Below are 22,662 nucleotides of genomic sequence, written 5' to 3'. Positions count from 1 at the left end.
GTAGCTAACTTCCCTTCAAAAATTCAACAACGTTAAATATTAAGTCTTTGCTTTCGCTATGTACAGTTTCCCTATTCATCATGAAATCAAACAGTTTGCACTGAAACAAGTACGAGATTTTGACAGCACTAAACAATTTTGCAACTCTGTAACAGAAACGCACAATGCAGAACAGCTGGCTGATTGATGTATGCTCCCTCCGCCTGGGTTGATAATTCGGCTACTGTGCCACAGAGACAGTTTAATTTGGCCAAAAGGCAATATCAGGCATGTTTGAAACATCCATCTTGCTTTCCTCACCTTCCCCCTTTTCTTCCCCTATCATGCACGGGACAGAATGGGGGGAACGATATACCATCGAAATTTCCCTTTTCTAAAAAAAAAAAAAAATCCCTCAATTTGCAATGATGTATGGGTTGGCTCGACTCTGTCACACGATCTCTAATGGAATTGGTTTGCAACACTACATTTGCTCGTACACGGATCGCTACATTCATGGCTTTCCGAAATGATGCAATCTCCCTTCACACGGCGCTCAAGCCAAAAGACCCAATCAGCATCCTCTACGCGACTTCTTCAACAACGTCGTAGGGAGCGAAACTAACATTGCGTTCAAGCCCCAAGCCCGGCTCGGTCGACGTGGGTTGATATCACCAATCGCAGGCTTCTCCACCATCTCTCTTGGTGGAGCGGCGTGGGAACACTTGATGTTTAAAAGGAGATAGAGTTCAATAAATAAGTATTGTAATAATGTTTTACATTACAGATTTATTTTGGTGCGAACGTGCAAATAGGCAGAAGCCGCTACTGCTTACTCCCCCATGTTTTAAACTTTGACTACTCTTGTCTTATCTTCTGATGATGCTACATGATGCGGTGAAAACTAGGGGAAGACAGTAAGTACATGCCCAAACTGGACTGACGAAGGTTGTATATAGATTTGCATTGGAACTATCTCATACTAATCAGCCACCATTTTGTGTTAAAATATTCATAATTGCTCATGGGAGACTCATTGATACAAAATTAATTTTTTCCGAAATTAATGAATGTGGTGCATTTTATGTAGGTCATTCGGAAAGTAAAGAATTGTAGCAGCTGGTGTTAGCTGTGTTCAGTGTGGAGTAGGTATTTGCAGGCACGTCGACTGATAATGTTCGCATGAGCACGTGAACACTCATGTATATGTCTTAAATTACGTACATATTAAATGCACACACACAAGTATATTTATTCGAAAAAATACTATGTTTGGTGTACGACTATATACACACAATTTACTCTAACAAGACTTCTTTCACGTCTGATAACTTTTCTAGATAGTTGGTAACACTGACTGCCACGGTGTTCCACGGAGGGCGTAGAACATAATTGCGAAGCGTGTTGCATAGATGACAGCTAAGGGGCTGTTGGCCACTATACCCCGAAGATGTTCACTTCGCTGTGCAAACACTGATGCAAGCGGCAATACTTCTTACATTCGGCTTCAGAGTGCAGTATATACAAGGCATGTGTAGGGGGACTCGAAAAGATCTGTGCTACATAGTTGCAAACTTTAGCGATAATTCGCTAAACCTGCCTGATTTTAAGGGTGAGAGGGACAGTTTCCCCTAGGTCCTTCTTGTATTACTTCAAATATAGCGTGATTTTGGTGGGAAAACGTTGAAAATATATTTAACTGTTATTCTCACTTTTTCAATTGAAGATGAAGTTACAAGGGGGAGGAGTAAATCTGCATTCAGTACAAAAACATTATTGTGAACACTCGTATGCAAACAGCACGCAACGCCACTGGGTATTTGCCTAGTGCAGTTGGTTCCTCACGTGGTGAGTGTAACAAACCTTAACAATGAATGTTCCGATTGCAAATCTTCTTACCCTTCTACTGAAGATGAAAGAGCACCTACCTGGTAAACTCTTCGCAGGTGATGAACTACAGGATGCTGTTGTGGACTGGTTGAATCACCAGGTGGTTACATGATGCAAAGAGGGGATAGTTAAACTGATGTGGAGGTCAATGTCAAAGGTGACTATGTGGAGAAGTAGGTAAAAGTATGTGGAAAAACAGCCCTAATAACCAAAATCACATTTTAAACACTTAATGCATAAAGTTAATCTTGAAAAAATTTATTTTATTAATTCCTTCATGCTAATAATTATTATTACTTATAAACGCTCTTGATAATGTTTTTATTCTCTTCCACAGTGCACTGGATAGTAACAAGTGTTCACAAAATGTGGGCATCTAAAAGCCAACCTGCTCTTTACTTGCATAATGGTTCTACATCACAGTACATGAACGGCCATGTGAATTCCCCATCAGACTCTGACAAATCAACGCTGGGATTTCATGATAGCTTTTCTGCTCCTCGCAATCACAGATCTTCAACTCCTATAAAATTTGTGAATAAAGCTGCATCACATCTGAAAAATTTTGGTAAGTACTTCAATTTTCAGGGTTATCCATAAAATCAACATTCAATGAAATACTAGGGACGTTCAATATATAAGTTTCCCTGTGCTATAAAATATTGTATAAAGCAATGCCATTAAAAAGAAGCACATGGTTGACAACCGCCATCCTTCGTCTACAAGGAACAACAATCGATTTGTTATCAGACGTGAAGGTGCATGCGCTCAAGGGCGAAAAGTAAATGCTTGTTCGGAAAACGCGGGCTCGCGTCATAAGGAGTTTAGAAGCATGGATGGTACACGCGTGTTGGAAAGCTGGAGTAAACATCCCCTGTCACAATGCACATGAGGAATGCATTGCCATCTTGCTGGTATTGCATTAAACCTTCAAGGCTGCAGGCCATGCTCATCAGTCGATTATCGCGACTCAGTTGATGAGGAAACCAACGCTCGCCCCCACTCAGCAGTGCAAATGCAACACAAAATTGAAGAATTGGGGTGGGAACGGCTGCCCCACCCTCCATACAGCCCCGATTTAGCATCGAGTGATTTCCATCTTTTTCCGGTGTTGAAGTCTGAATTGCAAGGTTACCGTTTCGAAACAGATGAAGAAGTGAAGCAGAATGTGAGAATAGTGCTCAATAGCCAGAGCCCTGATTTTCTTGCAAAGGGTATGGACAAATTGGTGCAATGGTGGGACAAATGCCTGAATCTCTATGGGGATTATGTGGAGAAGTGAGGAAGGATACTCCTACACATGTATGTATAGTTTTCTAATGTATCTTAAAAATAAAATTTTTTACAGCATACGGAAACTTATATGTTGAACGACCCACGTACATATCTACACTACTCAACATTACATTTTGTATGTTCTCGTCATGGAAAGTTGTTATGTGCCCACATAATTTACTAATTCAATGTTCAATGTGGTAATTATATAAAATAAAGAAAATTCATCTCAACAAAATTGCAAATGTGGTAATGAAAACCCTGATGTACAATATTTATTCTTAGAATGTCCAATTTTGTTACAACAACAAATGATACTCTACAAAGGATTACAACCATTGAAAATTCCATTCCCAGTGTCACTCTTTTTCCTTTTATCAGAAATATTTACTTCACTTGTCTGGCTCCATATGGATATACACGAAAATGTAGAATTGAAATTTAAAAAAAAAAGTGATCACAAAGAAACAGTGCAAAGATAAAAGTGATTTACTTATGTAAGGGGATAGTGAAAAGTTTTGAGCCTCGCAGGGAAGTTGTGTTTGAACTACAGTTTCACAATATGATTTCTCTACATAATCTCTATAATCACCCCCCCCCCCCAGATCAATGCACTTATGCATTCTGTGCTGTAATTTGTTTACAGTCATTTGGTAGAATGATTTGTCCCGAGTCTCACACCTCTGAATGACCACCTTCATCCGTGTGGAAGTGATGTCCATGAAGTGAATTATTCATGGCAGGGAAAAGATGAAAATGTGACGGGGCAGGTGGGGGGAATAAGGTGGATGGGGAAGTGCGGTGAAGCCACACTCGACCAAAGCAGCCTGTGCAGTGTGGCCTTGCCGACAGAGTTACCGAATCACGGCCCTGTCGGCCACTCTCTTCTCTGACACTTAGTTAATTTTCAACCTGACAAAAGAAACTGAAGAAACATGTGAATTTCATAAAAGTTCGCACGGAGTGTCCTAAAACTCAAACCTTACATCCTCCAGAATTTTAACTACCTAGCTTCACTCCGTCCATGTGAGGCTCAAAACTTTTCACTCTCCCCTTGTACAGGGCGACCCAGAGATGTATACACATTTTGGAATGAACATTACACAGTTAATTGTACACCAAACTGTATTATTTTTGTTTTATAATGTGTGTGATATATTGCCATTTATTTTACATGATGCCTATGTTGCAGCTCAGAGGTTCAGCACCTGGTGGTGTCTTTTGGAGTTACAGTGCCTGTGGTTCGAAACTGTTTAACTCATTTTAAGATTGTTTTGCATGTTGGAACTGATCCATGCCGCCTTATGTGGAAGTGCCAGCGGAATAACCTCTGAGCTGCAACCACTGAGTCGCTGTTTCTCACATAGGCATCATATGTGAACACGCGATGTTCCACCGACAACGACTCCATGGTGACTGCAATAAATAAATAAATGTAAAATAAATGGCAATATATCACACACATTATACAACAAAAATAATAGAGTTTGGTGTACAATTAACTGTGTAATGTTCATTCCAAAATGGGTATACATCTCTGGGTCACCCTGTATAATTGATTTCAATCTGTGTTACTGGTGAGACAATCTAATCTACCGAACCCGGAAGAACTACAATGACAGAAACGCTGACCAAAGTCAACGGGATATAACGTTGGTAGGGTCATATAAAGGAAGAAGAAGAAGATTGATTTAGTGTACTCAAGCAATATTTTCAAGATTAATAATACACTTTTACCTTGCAAGATTTTAATTTGCGAGTGTAGTTTTGTGAAATTAAGATCAGAAGAAGTTTTATGGAATCCTGACTGTGTAAGATTTAGATATTGTTTATTAGAAAAACCCTTAAGTGCTTCCCACGTCTGAGGTGGCCTCAAAGTAGGCTGGAAAATCTTGCGTTCTCTGAAAAGGAGTATGTGAAAGTTCGGCCCCCCTATCCCTCGTTTCTATCCGGCCCTCTGGATTTCTTACTACTCTAATCCCTCAATCTCTCCTTTCACCTCACCCTGGGTGCAAAGCGAGCAGATTATATTTACGCCGGAATTACAAAAGGGGGGTTTCACATAACAATTTATATTTTATGTCCCGGGTTTGTTTACACATGTACAGAAAGTGAATATACAACTTGTTAAATGGACAGTACCGCAGTTCTTTAAATCATAACATTCTCGTAGGATATATTGGTTTATTATACATAGTTATATATATACATATTTTACATAGCGTTTCCATGTGTGTCTTGCATAGACCAAATTACCAAATCTCTAAATCAATATAATTGCGCACCTATGGCATAACAATCGGCACTTCCTTTACCGCAGAGTTAGCATAACTATCTCTGTGGGCCTATCCTCAGCTTAAATGATATTCCGTTCATTACAAATGCGTTTCCTTACGCCTTCACTCCTTCCTTTGGGCATCAATTATTCAATACGGAAATATCCACATTTTCAAAGATTTTCTAAAAGGAGACTTGGGACAGCAACAGGGGCTGGCATAACCAGATGCTACATTATTATATCCAGTTTAGCCACCATAAGTGGACTAAACTTGAGGAGACGTTCCTCTTTCGTCGATCAATGGGGAAACACTGTTTTTCTGCTAAAGCCCACTGGCCTTTTTTATAGTCGGGGTAAACGTCCGTGGACGTGGATCCCGTAGCGTTGGAAAATTCCACTGCAACGGTCTTTTGAAAGACAGCTAGCTCCCCCAACCGGGGAGGTAAAAACAGGGGAATCTAATATCCAGCAAAGCACAATCCAATAAGCATATACACTTACATGCAATAATAACATAAAAGTACACTCATGGAAACATATTACTTAACCCTACACCTTGTAGCTGGCCAGCAATTAATAAACATATTACCAAAACCAGTAATGGTCAATCCGACCGTTACAAGTAATAGTAAGTATATCAAGTAAGCTTAAACTGGGAACGTGACAAAGTTCGTGCTAACCATCCTCTTCTCTTGCAGGCAAGTAATCAAAACAAAAATATAATACACTGTATACTTTAGGAGGAATTGAATATTAGTCAATTAAATTACAATTACAAAGGAGTCGAGGAAGAAATAGTCTGTAGAGTGCAGAGCACATACAAGGCCAACCAGAGCTGTGTGAAGATGCTAGTGGGAAGAACAGAGTGGTTCAGTATAAGTAATGGACTAAAACAGGGAAGTGCTCTTTTCCCACTGCTCTTCACTCTTCATAATTACAATAGATGCAATTAATGAAGAGGTGGGGAAGAAGATAGGAGAGGAACAGATGAAGGCCCTGTTGTTCGCTGATGACTTAGTAATATGGGGAAAGAGGGAAGAAGTAGTACAGAGACAGCTTGATAGTTGGAATGAGGAAATCAGAAGAGCAGGAATGAAATCAGTGCAGAAAAGAGCAAGGTGCTAATAGCAACAAGGTAGAGAGCCAGAAATGTACCAAGAATAAAGATGGACACGGAAGAGGTGAGGGTAGTGGAGAGCTTCAAATATCTAGGAAGCATAATTGAGAAAAGTGGAAGAATAGATGAGGAGGTAAACAGAAGAGGACAAATGGGTAGTGGACTCAAAGCATTCAAAGATTAATATGGCACAGGGATGTACATATGAAATGCAAGAAGGTAATATATAGTACATACTATGTGCCAATAATTACATATGGAGCAGAGACTTGGACAATGACAGAGAGAGACAAAGGAAAGATAGAGGCAGTGGAGATGAATTTTTTTAAAGGAGTATATTGGGAAGTCTAGAAGGGGTAGAGTAAGGAACGAGGAGATCCGACAGACAGTGAGGGTGGTGAAGCTTCAAGACAAGATAGATCAGGCACAGATGAGATGGTTCGGACGCATGAAGAGGATGGATGCAGAAAGCTTACCAGTAAGAGCTTACAATGCACGAGGAGTGGGAATAAGGCCAAGGGGGAGACCAAGTAGTCTGTGGAAAGAGCAGATAGCAGAGAGTGTTATAAGAAGAGGACAAGATTGGAACACCGTGGAAAGAGAGCACTGGTGGAAGACCAGGAAAAAATGGAGAGGCTTGACTTCTATGCCGACCCAGCCAGAGGCAGGAAACGGTGAAGGATTGATGATGATGATGAATTACAAAATAATGTTCAATATGCTTATTTTAAATCAATGTAGCAGGTACAATGCTGCCTGTGTCAAGAAGTGTTTAAGTAGCTTAAGAGAATTTAGTTTCTCTAACAATTGGAAATGTTGATACATACATTGCCCCATATTACCTTTTGTGGTAAAACTGTTAGTTCATTTGGATCAAGATAGGTGTCCATTCTTTTGAATTGTTAATCAGTTTTCTTTAAGCACTTTTAAAGTATTAAGAATATTTTGTAGCATGTGAATGTGATCAGCAAGATGAACAAAATCTCTCACACTCTCGGTTTCTTAAGTTTGTTTTCCAGTTAATGAACATTTCAGTGGTTTGGATCCAACTAAGAAAAACAACTAAATTTCAGGTTTGAGTTTGTTTCGCATTTTGCGTCATTTCATGACAAGACATGGTTAACATTACAGTGTGTTATTTCAAGTTTTCATTTTTCTGGCAAAAACAAAATTTTCATGCCTCTATTTATGAGAAAGAAATTAATGTTTAGTCATTTTGAACATTAAGACATTTACTAACATTTTCACAGGTTGCAGCATAAACCCAAAGCGGTGGTTGTCATCATTGAGTGAAGAGTTTGTAGGGAAAGACAGTTCAGATAAATCAGGATTAAATGATTCTCACCATTCATCTGTTAAAGAAAAGCTCGATGATTCAAGCGACAGTGACATCTCAGTAGGAGAATGTGACAAGGTATGTACCTACAGTGTGACTTTTCTTTTTATGCATTCTTGTGTGTGTAATACGAAGTTTGATCAGCATGCCCTGCCCTTGACCTAGAAGGCTTTGCCAGAGGACCATTTAACTACTATTATTTTTCAACACAGTCCACTGCAACTTCAATGCACTTTTCCTATAAGTGCTCTAGCACTTCAATTCTGGCATGAAGAAAAAAATCTGCCGACTGCTTCTGAAACCATACTTTTACAGCATCCATCACTTCAGAATCGTTGCTAAAACTCTACCCATGCAGATGTTTTTTGAGATTTGGAAACAGGTGGTTGTCACTGAGGACTAAATCTAGTAAATACAGGGGTGATCAACCAATTGATATTGTAATAATGTAATCCTTGGCTCTACAGCCCTTTGAGAGCCTTGGCCTCCTTCAGGATCTTCGCCCATCCTTTAAATCAATCCGACGCTTATCTCTTAGCTTCTCAACTAGTGATCTTTTACAGGGTGGGATTGTTAGCCCCACACCCAACCCCCAACCTGGAGGGCCAGGTTATTTGATATTGGGGGTTTCCATCCCCTAGGTTGGTTGCTTTCACTACAGCTCCAGAGCCCATCTTGCCCCTTGTTTTACTTCAGCCTTTGGGGATCCCTCCACTCTCCACAAGGTAGTGGTTTCCCTCTTCCGCCATCTCTGCCATTCCAAAGGTCTCCTTCTCCGCCACAGCTGCTGTTGAGGTCTTCGCTGTAACCCTGGCTAGGGGCCCTTACAAGGTGCTACCATCCAGAGCCAGATGGACCAAGGTTTTCTTTAAGAGGTCTTACTCCTGGTTCTTCCGCCTTCTCAGCCGTTGAGATGCTATTCTTCTTCTTCCGCCTTTGGAGCCTTTGCTTCTTAGTCTGACTCATCCTCGCTAGCCTGCCCAGCATGGGAGACCCTACCAGTAGCTTAACCCCTTAAGTGGGTGTTTCGATTTTATAAATTGAGTTACAAGCAGTTTACACAAGCTGTGTTCGGGGTTGCAATGTGTAACGTTAAGCGGGTTGCCCGAGCTAGGTTCGGGCAGGAAAGTTTATTCCAACTTCAGATCGGGTAACGTGAATTGTTCTCGGGTATTGTTGTGTACACTATGCGGAATCCTATGCGCAGTTGTTTTTAAGATAGATAGAGAGGGGGGGGGGAGGGAGGGAGAGAGAGTGAGAGTAACTTAAACCTAAATGGGAATTGAAACTACTTCACACATAATTTAAAGTAAATTGTATGTTGAATCTAAGACCCCAGTTCAGGGAGCCCCAGTTCGCCCCTGTCCCAGAGGGCACATGGCTCTGGACAACATTATAAAATTACATGTCTTGTAAATGAAAGAAAGTTAATGAACACACAAACATTGAAGCAAACTACACAAACATTCAAGCAAACTGTACAAAACAAAATGTATCTATGTATGTACTACTGTATATCCATTTAAAGAAAATAATTCCCCGCTACAGGAACATTGACTGGATCTGAAATGCACAAAAAGCCGCCAAATTCAAATGCCCGAGCACAACTTGGGCTCCCCGCTTAAGAGCCCGTATCAGCGTCACTCGAAAAAAGCACAGGACAGATGTCAAATTTTCTTCCTAGTCTTACCAATATTGACTCCATTTCCCCCTTCGAACGCAAATCCATTGCATGGACCGTCTGAGACTTTACTGGTGGGAGGCTTGCTTTGTCGAGAGAAACAGAAGACAAGGTTCCCTGTCCGCTACTCACCCCCCCTCCCCCCCCCCTGCCTGGAAGGTCAGGCTCTGACCATAAAAGACCTTTCCTTTGAGCCCACACGTTTATAACTCCGAGCCGAGAGGGTTTCTGTGACAGGACAACACTTTTTCCGAGTGTCTGAAAGAAGAAAAACACACATTGACGAACTTCGCAATACAACTTACATGTAATAGAGCCAAGGAATATTTAGGGGAGGCGGGGTGTCCAGGGAGTCCGAATCTTCCGCGAGAGACTTACGAAGTACTAAAATTAAATTATGTAAATATGCTTGTTTTGTTTAGCATCTGTCGTATAATCGAGAGAGGTGTATTTCCGTCAAACTTATTGTAAGGGAAGGATTACATTGGGGTCATACAACTTTGGATGACTGTATCAAAGAAGATTTATACACACCACTACCTAAGTAATATGCTTAAATATTAAATTAAGAGCTTTACTTTTCGTCAAATGGATCTAACATCCTTTTTCGTTATTCAATAAATATTCAATTCCTTATCTGTTTCACTATCACCTTGCCAGGTCAGTTGTTTTTATACAAATTGAAGCGATCTTAACTATTCATGAGCTAGATAATGAATACGTGCTGTTATATTCCTATTCTTATGCCATCTTTTCCCATTCATGTGATAACAATATTAATTAATATTTTAATATTATTAATTTAATATCACTGTTATTTTAACTTGTTTTTATTATTAGAAGAAGGTACCAACATCATAGGCGTGCGCAGACCCTCTGATAAGGGGGGGTGGGGCAAAAACCTTGAAAATTAAGTCAGATCGGCAAAGAAAAACCTCATTTTATCTCACTGTTTTATTTTTTTGCATTGATGTGATATATATATGTGTGTGTGTTCGCGTGCGCGAGTGTGTATATTATATATATATATATATATATATATATATATATATATAGCTAGGTATTAACATATTATTTAAATACATTACGTAATCTATTCATCCGCCCCTTAACAAACCAACAGCAAAAATTATATAGATTGTCTCTGAAATGTGAGCGCTTGTTTTCCTCCAAACAAAACTGTTATAGCAGCAACTGTCTGAATTACTTATTCGTTCTTACTTTCTTTCTGGTAATTTACAATGTATTGTAGAAAAGAAACTGCGAGCGAAGCGAGCAAGAAAATTTTTCGATCCAAATTTTTGAAAGTTGAAAACAGTATTGATTTAATAGGGCGCAAAAAATTCATGGGACGGCATGGCATTCTCTTTTACAATTTTTCTCAATTAGATTGTTCGGCGCCCAGGGCCAACTCCCGCTACTTCCTAGCTACGGCTCGGAAGTTGACAAGACTGCAAGAAAAGCAGGTACCCCGAGCGAAGCGAGAAAGAAAATTTTACGAAATGTATTTTTATTTGTATAAAATTTAAAGTCGAGGGGACAATTGTCCCTCTGTAACCCCCTGCAAGTGATCCTGACCGTCTGGAAGAAATAATGCAAGATGGACGTGAAAACTAATTCCGTCTTGAGTATCCTTTTGTCCTGCTACTAGTAGATTCTACTAGTCTTGCTTTCTTTTAATTCAGTGATTTCCGTCCAAGGTTGGAAAAAGGCATAAGCAATGCCTCCCTGTCCCATTTTGGTTGCGCCATTTCCTTTTAGAGTATAATATTGTTTAATAACAGCGACAATATTGCTCTCCACTAAATTTCTAGGTGAAAGTATAATAATATAGGGGCATGGGGCATGGAACGTCTGGAAGGGGGGCAAGGATGACCACACCTTGAAAACGAAGGTCAACCTAAAAGTATATATTTCACAAGTATAATTAGATTTCAGTCATAGTAATTTACATTAATTATTATGTAATGGGGATGCAGGAATGCGATAATTTCAAATTCAAGTGGTGTTTTTTGAGGGGACAGCACTAGCTAGTATTGGGGTAATATGCCCCATGAAAAAAATACCTTTCTTGTCCCTTTGTGGAAAAATCTGCGAACGTCCGTGATTAGGGGGCAATCCCCCCCCCAGCCCGTGCGCACGCCTCTGACCAACATATATGGAATAGTTTATAACATCGAGTAGCAGGATATCTCTCCTGTATGGTGAAGTAAACTAGGGAAATAATGGCGATGTTTTGTAGTAGTGCATAGCTATTCACCCTGTTGCGACACATGTGCAGAACAGGCGGAAGACATTCTTTTGTGTTTTCTGCAGTTGGTGGATTATCCTAAGTGAGATGATTTTGATGTTCTTCTTTTCTTAACGTAATAAAAACTTGTCTTACAACCTAAGGCATCATGCTTTGTGCTCCGCCTCAGGATGAATTGTATGATGAAACTGATGAACGGACACTCACAAAGAGCATCCATGCCTGGATTCGAACTCCCGGATGTGCTAACCACTTCATCACGGAGGCCAGTGCTAATGCACATGAATATCAATCCAAGTTAGTCATTTGGAATCATTGGGACAGTCGTGTAGTTAGTAAAATGTGTACTTTTAGCATTTTTGATACAATTAAAACTATTTACAGCCAATGCATATTACTCGTATTGAACCGGAACGACGAATTTGTGAATTTACTACAGGACTTTTCAAACATCCGCAGATAAGGCTAATACAGTTTCTTGTTCATATCTATCATAGTTATCCTGAAATACACGTATGTCAGTTTTCACGCAGCTTACTAGTTTCCAGATATGCTTGATTCTGTTAACTGTACACTCCTCTTATTCATAGTTGCGAACTATCTCTCCGGATCCGAGCATGCATGTGAAAAAGAACTGAATCACCCCGCCACGGGGGCAGCTTTTCTGATTGTAGTTTCTCATTCGAGTATTTGCAATGAACATAATTGTCAGCGATGTTTTCTCAATCCTTTCATCGTTACATCGTTCTTGAAAACATCCGAGAGGCAAAAATACGACATTAAGGAATTAAAAGACTAAAGAAACTAACTAACTCTTAAATGTTAATAATTAGAAAGATTATAAGTGAACCTTCCCGCCTCGGTTAGCGGTAATAATGATGCTTCGTAATCGACGGGTCACGAGTTCGATCCACGGTTAGGGACATTTAATTAAGTGGCTCGGATTCCACTATAGGCTGTAGGTTTTGTCCCGATTAGCCTTTGTGCAACTAACATTGCAATTTAGTGCAAAAATCAGCAAGCTTTGGCAGTTTTATTCCTTGTAAGCCTAGGTCTTCTTGTTAATAAATTATTATTTATGACGTTGGAAAATAATTTATGCCGAGTGGCCAATTTCTATTCCATGGAGAAGAATCAGATGTGAAACATATATAAAACTATTGGTAGTTATTTTCACTACTAATCAAATCTGCCCAGTGCGAGAGCTGCAACTGTATCCATTGATTTATGTCAATGATATTGATAGTCAATGCTTTTGTCTCCTAGTGTAGGTGAATTTGCACTGAAAATATGTTTGTTCTCTCAGTGTTACCTTCACAATACAATTGGTAACATCCTCCAACTTATAAAAATTAATTTTTAACACTCGCTCCAAAAATAGTGACATGATTTACATAGGATAATAATTGTTATCATTTAACTTCGTAGGCATCGTATTATCATCGTTTGACCCTCCAACAACCAAACAGCAATCCCACAGCCTCTGAACACATCCACCTACCAGATAGGCAGCAGAGTATCTGTAAATTTTTTTTGGCAACTTTGGAGACTTGTGATTTAACAATTACTTAGTACATATTAAATAATCAATGTCCGTTGTTGCTCCATGCAGATCTGCAGCTGCCACCTCCAACCACGATTTTACGTACAACACGTTGTAATAATCTTGCGATCTTATAAAAGCAGGAAATGTACTTGAACATAGCAATGGCCTTGCCCTAAGGGAAGTTTTATAATGGAAAATATTACGTAAGATAGCTTCTACTTCTTTAACTTTCGATCGAAAGGCGTCTACCGTACTATAAAAATCTGGGGGCTACAGGGAGCTTAGATATGTTGTTGGGGTTTCATCCCCCCTGACCTCCTTGTAGCGCCGTCCCTGGCTGTATGTATTTCGTCCAATGAAAGCTAGCAAAACTGTGAATTTCAACAAGTTTGTAGATAATTCTGCAGCTGTTCATAAAAACAGACGTATATTATTAGTTTCTTGCTGTGGTTCATTTTCCCATTTCAGCAAAAAAGTATTCACACTCTTTGCATGCGGTGAGTAAATGGGGGGGGAAGGGAGAAGTTGCCCCTTAAAAGCCTCACTTAGAAATTTAGTGCAGAAGAATCTAATAACGGTTCTTAAACAACATTATGCTTTTATAGAAATAAAAGTAAATACTATTTTCAAACCTACGAAAGTTCCAAGTAACTACGTAAGGAAAGGGTAGTGTATTACTTCCTATGTAATTGGACTCTCCCACTAGCAAATTTCTTATTAACACCTCCACATATTTTATTCTTTAGTTGTATTATCTGTATGTGTCTGCAGAATAAATTGCCCATATATTGCACATGAATAAATTATGTGTAGTTCTTTTGAATTTGCGGTACTAAACCACGTTTATACGTACAATAGTCTTTGAACGGCAGAGATGGAAAATAAAGCGCCAGCAGAGAACAATGGTGCTACTGAAGTTGAAATTCATCTAATAAAGTGATTTTAGGTGCGTCGGGACACACACGAAACTGTTTTGTTCCCATCAATGTAATAAAAACAGTGAGATGGAATGAAGGCTTTATTTCGTCAGCTGAACTCTTATCAAGGCCCTTGCTCCCCATAATCGGAGGATCTGAGCACGCCTAAAATTCCTTATACAGAAATAGTGTTATTTGTCGTATATCCAGAAAGTTGATTGATTTGCTTTATTTTACTTCGCTTTTTGTGCCACTTTTGGCCAATTTGCGAAGATGGGGATGAGTATGATATGATGAAATTGATGAATGAACACTCACAAACATCCGCGGCCAAGCCAGAATTCGAACCCGGGACCCCTGGCGTCGTAGTGCGATGTGCTAACCACTCCCCCACGGTGGCCGGCCCCAGAAAGTTGAAAGTGAATGAAATTTCTATGGTGTGTTTTGTATGGTCATTATCAATAGTAAGTCTGTCATATTATTCAACTAAATAATGTCTTTGGAAAAGAAAAAACAACATATAATTAATGTATTTTATTTTACATAAGACCTATGCCTAAAAGTATTTTTGTATATGATGACACAGAACTATCTTATGTTGTGACTTCTTTGTAATTGGTGATAAAATAACGCAGTAAAGTATTAAGTAAATATATTTTATCCCCCTACTTACAAATCATGAAAGGAGCCAAATTCGAAATTAAGTTGAACGGACGTTCAAAATGTTTAAAAATAGCACTATTTCCATAACAGATCATCAAGTATTTTTTACCATTGACCCTCAGAAATATCTCAAACTGACAATGAACGTTCATTGAACTTATTTATGATCGACAGCTAAAAAGTCATTCATTTGCGTGGCTGGTTGATAATCCACCACCAGATAGAATTTACACAATATTTACCTAAAAACTTTGAGTAAAGTCACCTTCCCCCTAAAAAAATCCCTTGGTAATGGACTTTCGTGTTCTCACAAAAAAAAAGTTATAATTTGGCACAATTTTTCTTTTGCAGGCAAACCTTTTGTAAAGGTGTACTTGAGTCTGTGCAACCAGCCCTTCCCATTTGTGAACAATATACTGGGGAAATCCCCCGTTCTTCACTGTTGTCATTGCACTACAACCCCATCGTGATTTAGTATTAGGATATAACGTAGTGAAGAACTGTTTACAAGCATCGCCCAAACCATTGATTCTCCCCCAAAACCTTTCCCTGCATTCTTTTTTCTTTTCCTAGCTCTCAGCATGCGGTTTTCTTGGAAGACCGGCCGATTGTGAAAGAAAAAAGGGCCGTGGAGGGGGGGGGGGGGGCGGGGTTGAGCGCGAGCGGTACAGAGGGGGAAACGGCTAGCGCGACCAGCTAAGAAACGTCGAAGTTAAAATTTACATGCATTGCTCTGTACGTCGACAAACTACAGACATTCTAAAGAAAATTATGTAAGATCAGTTTCATTTCTTTGCTGTAGAAGAACAGTTGAAGCTTTCTTGCGCTTTAAAATGTTGATTTAAGTTATTACATACAATTGGCGAGCAAGTGAATTTTACGAAATTGAGATCAGGAAAACTACGTAATAAATAATATATTTAAAAAAAGGCTGCGCGACGTAACTAACTTCATATTTGATCTTTAACTCAGTAAAATTTAAATGCCACACACTTGACTGTTCGAGCACATAACGTCGACGCAAGAACCTATTTTTTAGGTATCGTAACCAGCGGTGATACGGGCTCTTAAGGGGTTAAGCTACTACCGGTATAGCCTAGCAAATCATCAGAGCACGCAAGCCCCACCATCAACTACAAGGTCTTGCAACCACTAGGTGGGGAATTGATATTGTACTTTGTGTATAGCTGCCACTACAGTTTGGGATGTGTGAACTGATGCATCATCTTGCTGATAGAGAACACCTGTATCATGGTGGTTCATTGGCCAATCACCGTAAGTGGTCTACTTTCAATCGTGCCACTGAAATGTCTGGGTTCGAATCCCAGCCTGGGCATGGCTGTTCTTTGCGTGTGTCCTTCCATCAGTTTCATCGTGATTAGCCAAAATTGACAGAAGGGCGATGTAAATTAACAAAAATTCATAGTAATTCTGTGTAACTTGCAAAACACCATAATTAATTTGCCTATCAATTTGGTAGGCTCTCTGCCATCATTCACTAAAGGCTGTTATGGAAAATGATGTTCAAATCACATACAGGGTTATTAAAAAAGAAAGAGCAGATTTCAATGTTTATTTCTCACAAACTATAAAATATAGAAACACGTGTCATACACCAAAACGTCGTTGCAGGTATTGAATGGAACTAATAGGCAGGATTATACAACTTTGAACCTTCCTCTATCCATTCATGAATGGCTCTTGTTTCTATATTTTATAGTTCGTGAGAAATAAACATTTGAAATCTGCTCTTTCTTTTTGAATAACCCTGTATTTATGAGTTCATGGATTGATTATATACTTGTAGAATTTTAACATCGTTATGCATAGATCTAAGTTAGAGAAGTTGTGCAGGTGCCAGAGGTGACATGTTAGGTCAGGGGTCGAGCATTGACATGGAATACTGAAGATCCAGGTTTGATCCCCGGATGCCACAATTTTCACATAAATTTTCAGCAAGTTATAATTCTTGATTTTCAATTTAATGCATGTGTCTTCTCATGTCTGGAGTAATTTTTTGCTTTTATTTTTAGGAAAGTACAGCTTCCCGTCAAAGTTTTCTTCGTAGTCCTGATGCAGCTCGTTCTCGTTTTCCATCAAGGAATTCTGGGAATTTTACGTCTCCATTGAATCGAACACCAACAAACTCAAGAAGGTAAGATGAAAACATTTTATTACTGAAATTATTATTGAAGTAAAGTGTGCATGAGTGAATTTATAACATTTTATATTCTATATACGAGGGAGGGTCAAACGAAACCTTAAAAGTCTGACAAAAATTACAGGACAGACTGTAAACAGCTCAAATTTACATGAGGTATCGACTGTTATTGACAAATCCAGTGACGTGCGGTGACGTCGACACTTGGGGTAGCAGTCAGTGGCGTGCTCAAGGGGGGGGGGGTCACACCCCTCCTCCCTTTAGGGCCGGCCAGTATTCCTACAAAAAAGAAGAATGTCAATAACAGGAAAAGATTGCAAAATTATGAATGAGTACTAGAAAAAAGTACACGTAACCCCCACCCACATCCGAAAATAAAAAACTATTTCATTTGACTCTAAGCCAGAGATCCTGGGTTCGAATCTCGGATTGGCCATTTGTGTTCTTTCTGTGTGTCCCTTCATCAATTTTGTCGTACCAAAGGTGGCGGAAAAGCGAAGTAAAATAAACCAAATTGAGCAATCAATCAATGATTTGATTTCATTTTTGTTACTTAGCGTCGCTTTTTTGTCACATTTGGTTAATTGCAAAGACGATACGATGAAATTGATGAATGGACAAGCACAGGGAACGCCCATGCCTGGGTTGGGGTTCGAACCCGGAACTCCTGGTGTCGTAGCGCGCTGTGATAACCACTACCCCACGCTTGGTTGATTTGGTGACAGGTAACAAAACACAACACACTTTTTTGTAGTTTCTTCAATGATATTCATTTGACTTTTTGAGTTTTGAAATACATTTTTCATTCCAAATTATTTCATTATTCACTGCAACACATAGGACAAGAATGCGCACTCATCACGGGTTCGAATCCTGGCCTGGATTGTTCATATGAGGTCCCTTCACCAGTTTCATCATATCATCACTCAATCCTCATTTTCGCGATAACCAAATATGGCAGAAAAGCGAAGTAAAATAAACCAAACCAACAACAATATGAACACGCGTTCTCTTGCCCAAATAAATACATCCGTATTTTTGACTGTTAGATACCAAGAGTAGTATATTTAAATAAAACACTACTAAAACAAGAGTCAGAGAGAGCCTGAGCACATATTTGTAATTTAATCATTATATATTCCATATTTGAAAAAGAAAAAAAAATAAAGAAAGCATAACATTATTGTCTGCACATAACACGTTCCCATACATACATACACACATATTGTACAACGTGTAAAAGGTTGTGTAAATACAGAGAACATAAGTACTGCAGAAAATTTTACCCTGTGTTCTTTAGAGGATTTACAAAAAAAATATGAGAAACCAATCCCCTATCTGCCCTATAGGAGATAGACTGGGGGACCTGAAAGCCTGGGCTTTCAACCATTGCAGCGGGGGGCAAGGGGACAAGGGAGGTAGAGAGAAATCTTCCTTTTCCTTGGGCCGGCCGTTTCTACCTGGAAACTGGTCTGGCGGAAAAAGAGCGAGCTAGGGTATCCAGCCAGCTTTGCCCGCGGAGAACACCGATGGACGAGAAGCATGTGGAAAAGAAAGTGTTGCGTATGAGCTGTGCTGGCTTTAACAAGACAATAAATATTGTGATTTGAATATAATTCGAGATGTGAGATTGATTGATCTATCTCTGCTAGACTAGCTACTCCTCAGTGCACGTCACTGGACAAATGGACTTCAAGGTTGCAACACTGATCAAGTGAGCTTCATTGGAAAAACTCCTCCCAAAATTTTCTCCTACTCATGCCTATGTACAGTCATGAATATTTCTGGGTTTAATGTCTCCATTTACTCATCATTACAACCCAAAAGTGTCTGTGACTGAATATGTGTATATACATGCACACAAAACTGGCAATACCAATTCTGTCAAAACTTCTGAAATTTTCTCCATGTCGGGAAGACAACAGTAAATATAATCCAGGCACCAGCCCTTTTTCTCAGAAACCAGCATTTTTAAAAAATGTTATTATTTATTCATTTTGCAAATAAAGTCTAAGAAAGTCGTGAATTTAAGATAAAGCTACCTTAAAACATCTATTTTTTCAATTAATACAAGATTGGATTAAGAGTACAGTAGACTCTCGATTATCCAAGCTAATTGGTATGGGGTTACCTCGGATACGGAAAAACTCTGATAATACGGAGATAATGTGGTAATAGGTCGTAAATGACGAAATAACACTTAAAACTGTATAGTAATTATTTATTACAAGTACAACATAATTTTTTCCCCGCTTAGAATAGGCCTACACAGACTTAAACACCACCGTAATAATCGGATACACCGACAATGTAACAAACATGTGCAACACGGATGGTGACTTGACTCCATAAACAAACAAGGGGTTGTGTTATGAAGCGCGATGTTCTCCAACCACTCCCTCGGTTAACCCGGAGCCTCGGTAAATCGCAAGTCTACTGTAATTATCTTTTGCACTGGAGTGGCCTTCCTAAAGAATTCTGTATACATGGCTCTATCAGTAACAGCATGAATGACTATGCAATATATTAGAATGCATATAGAATATATGGCAGGCTGTACCATATCGCTGCAGATTTCAAAATTTGGCTAGAAATTTAAAAAAATACATTCTGTACTCATTTAAAAAGAGAAGGTAACTGACATTTCTATATGCAAACTCTAAATATTAAGATAATACATCTGGGTACCCTGTATTTGTCTACGTACAGGTATATTCACACACACACACACACCAAGCTGTACACATTCTGAATTGAATAAATAACATATTTGCTGGCGTAAAATACACATTTTTGAGGAAAAATCTTTTATCACTGAATTTATAATTAATTTACAGTATTTCAAATATGAAGTAATAGGTAGGTCTACTTTCAACAAATAACTTTCCTAATACATTTCGCCTTGTAATCAAGGGGTCCTGGGTTCGATACACGGTGGAGGCACATAGTGGTTCGGATCCAACTTTAAACTGTAGGTCCAGTCCCGATTAGCCTTACTGTGCTTAAAGTGGACTTAAAACACCAACTCAAACCATCAAAAGAGAGAATACATTTCAATCTTCTTTGCCACACCTTCAAGAAAATCGTCTAACTCGAGAAAATTTCAAGAAATAAATGTAATAAAAAACTGAGTATCTGCATATAAGACTTTTTTTTTAGTTTGTTCTTCATGTTTTAGAATGTTTTTCAGACCTATTTATAAAGGGTGAAAAAGTGCTTCTTATATGCCGGCAAATATGGTATTCGTTTTGATTATTTGTACTGTCTTTCAGTGGAACTCCAGTGAGGTCTGGAACTCCGAAGCCGATTTGCACGGCTGTATGCCGAAATGGCCTCTCCTGCAGAAACTCCGCCATGATAGGAAGAGATGTCTGCTACAGGCACTCCATGGAAAATTCATTTAGATCTTAGTGTCATAGGTGGACATCAATTTTCTCTGCTATATGGTGTACCTCTTTCTACATAAGGGAAGCTTTAAATAATTTAAAGTTTTTTTTTATTACTATGGAACATAGTTGCATGGGAATGCATGTTTGTGTTTTTTTATTTGTGGTGGTTCGTTTTCATTTTTATTATGAGACACTCAAGTATTTTTAGAATGTCATTTTTCATACCTTTTTCTCTCATACTAAGGAAGTGTCTTACGAAATGATATCATAAAGCTTTTTTAAGATATGCATACTATATAGTTGAAGCATGAATGCATTTTTTTTTAAAAAAAAAAATATACAGTACATATTATAATTGAGATAAAAGTTGGTCGTGATACTTACTCAAAAAAATACTCTTGAATGCTGTTTATATTATACTTAACTTAATTATTAATATTTATTATTTATAGAGAAGTCCTGGAAACAATATTAGTTTAAGTTGTAGCTGTCTAACAGGGAAATATGCATACTTGATCTAACAGGTGCTGTACTAGGTCCTGCGGCACTAAATAGCTTCTATGCCTGCTCTAACCAGTGATATTCCAAATCAATGCCATGAGCTTAAAAACTGATCATAAAAAGTTTCTACACCACTGTACTGTCACCTGATAATTATGAAAACAGTCGCAAGCCCTCTTAACATGTAATAAATAACCCCTTCTTCATAATAGTAATGTATAGATGTATTTAAAGTGAAAAAGTTCCAAGTTAAAACCATGCATGAGTAAGAAAAAAACTAATTATGGAGCACCGTTCCGGAAAATTGTGTTCATCTCAGTTCATGAACTACTACTTCTTATCCCTGGTTGTGAAACTGACGGTTTTGCGTCTGTTACAACAATGCAGAGGAGGAGTTGTTTAGCTTCTAGGTCTGCTTTCAGTTGGATTAGCTTTGAGAGACATCAGGTGGCCATTGGTCTCTGGAGACAGGACCTTCTTCCCTTCTCTCACTCACTTTGGATACAGAGGCATGTTTTCCTGAAGCTGTTCATGGAAAGTTGTTCTCCACTGAATTCTTTGTGAGCTGCGACGGTAGCTTCAATGGTGAATGTGAGGTAGTTACTACAGGTGAAGCAACAGCATTTGCTGCCATGCTGAATCCCGAAGGACTTAAATCAGAAAAGGTCCGTTTCCGTTTCGCTGACAAGATAACCTTCTTCCAGGTGCTGCAGCCTCTTCTGTTACTTGATTCTATTGTTGGACTTATTGTTATCTTGTCATTGTGCAATGGAAATTCTGTGCTCCTTGTGGGAATTTCATGACAAGTTTGCAAGCATCACCTGTCCTTTTCTGTCAACATTCTGTAAATGAATCTGTACGATGCATGACATACTACTCCTGAAGATGCATGATTCACTCTGCAAGGGATAGGAGCCCCATCGCCAATCCGTACAGCTTCGACACAACTGGTGTCTTCCACAATTGCCAATAAAGACATCGCTTTTTGTGTTCTCTGAATGTGTGTACGCCTCTTCCTGTAGCGCACGAATACCAAACCGATTAAATATACATCAGTCCAATTGTGCCATTCAACCCAGTGATATGATCAGTACAGTTTTTGAGCTAACAGCATTGATTGTGGAATATCACTGGGTAGAGGAGACGTAAAGAGGAAAAATGATTTCCGGATTGTTTTGTGAAGGTTCAGAACAACAAACTGTACAAATTTTTGTTCATTTTAATAAAAAGTGTGTATATATGTTGTGTATAATAATAAAGGAGTTGTGTAAATAAATTATTGTACGTTATTACAATATTTGGAAATCAATCAGTTTGCAGACAGTAACCAAAACAAAACTATGACGTTTCAGGAGAACCCACGCTCCCTTCATCAGACATTTATTTTCATTTTGACTAAAGATACAGTTATAACAATGGTTAGCAATTTGTATCTTTAGTCAAAATGAAAATAAATGTCTGATGAAGGGAGTGTGTGTTCTGAAACGTGTCAACGAAAAACTTGTTTTCTTATGCTTGTAATAACCGTAAACTACAGGAAAATAATTCTACAATGCAAGCAATGCGTACATACAAGAAAAATTATTGTGTGCTATACCTACTTCAGTGGTAGCTTTCTGTTAACTACCGGCACATTACTTATTAGGCAACAAAATAGGTGATGGCCTATTCACCGCCA

At 38.8% G+C, this 22,662-nt stretch overlaps 1 protein-coding gene across 2 annotated transcripts in view; it reads left to right on the top strand.

Moving 5' to 3' along the window:
• Positions 1 to 22,254, top strand: part of LOC145981296 (protein brambleberry-like) — a 58,067-nt gene extending 35,813 nt beyond the window's left edge. For both annotated transcript variants that reach the window (XM_083114483.1, XM_083114484.1), the window contains exons 9-12: positions 2,207 to 2,437; positions 7,790 to 7,953; positions 16,967 to 17,088; positions 20,367 to 22,254. In XM_083114483.1, coding sequence (XP_082970609.1) covers positions 2,207 to 2,437; positions 7,790 to 7,953; positions 16,967 to 17,088; positions 20,367 to 20,505 — 656 coding nt within the window. In that variant the 3' untranslated portion in view covers positions 20,506 to 22,254. The remainder of the gene's footprint in view (positions 1 to 2,206; positions 2,438 to 7,789; positions 7,954 to 16,966; positions 17,089 to 20,366) is intronic.
• The last annotated feature ends 408 nt before the right edge of the window (positions 22,255 to 22,662 follow it).

The sequence above is a fragment of the Lepisma saccharinum genome, chromosome 29 (genome assembly GCF_977018435.1).
Source record: "Lepisma saccharinum chromosome 29, izLepSacc3.1, whole genome shotgun sequence".
Lineage (NCBI taxonomy): Eukaryota > Metazoa > Arthropoda > Insecta > Zygentoma > Lepismatidae > Lepisma > Lepisma saccharinum.
The sequence above is the reverse complement of the archived record's forward strand: the minus strand, read 5'-3'. Positions and strand labels throughout refer to the sequence as shown.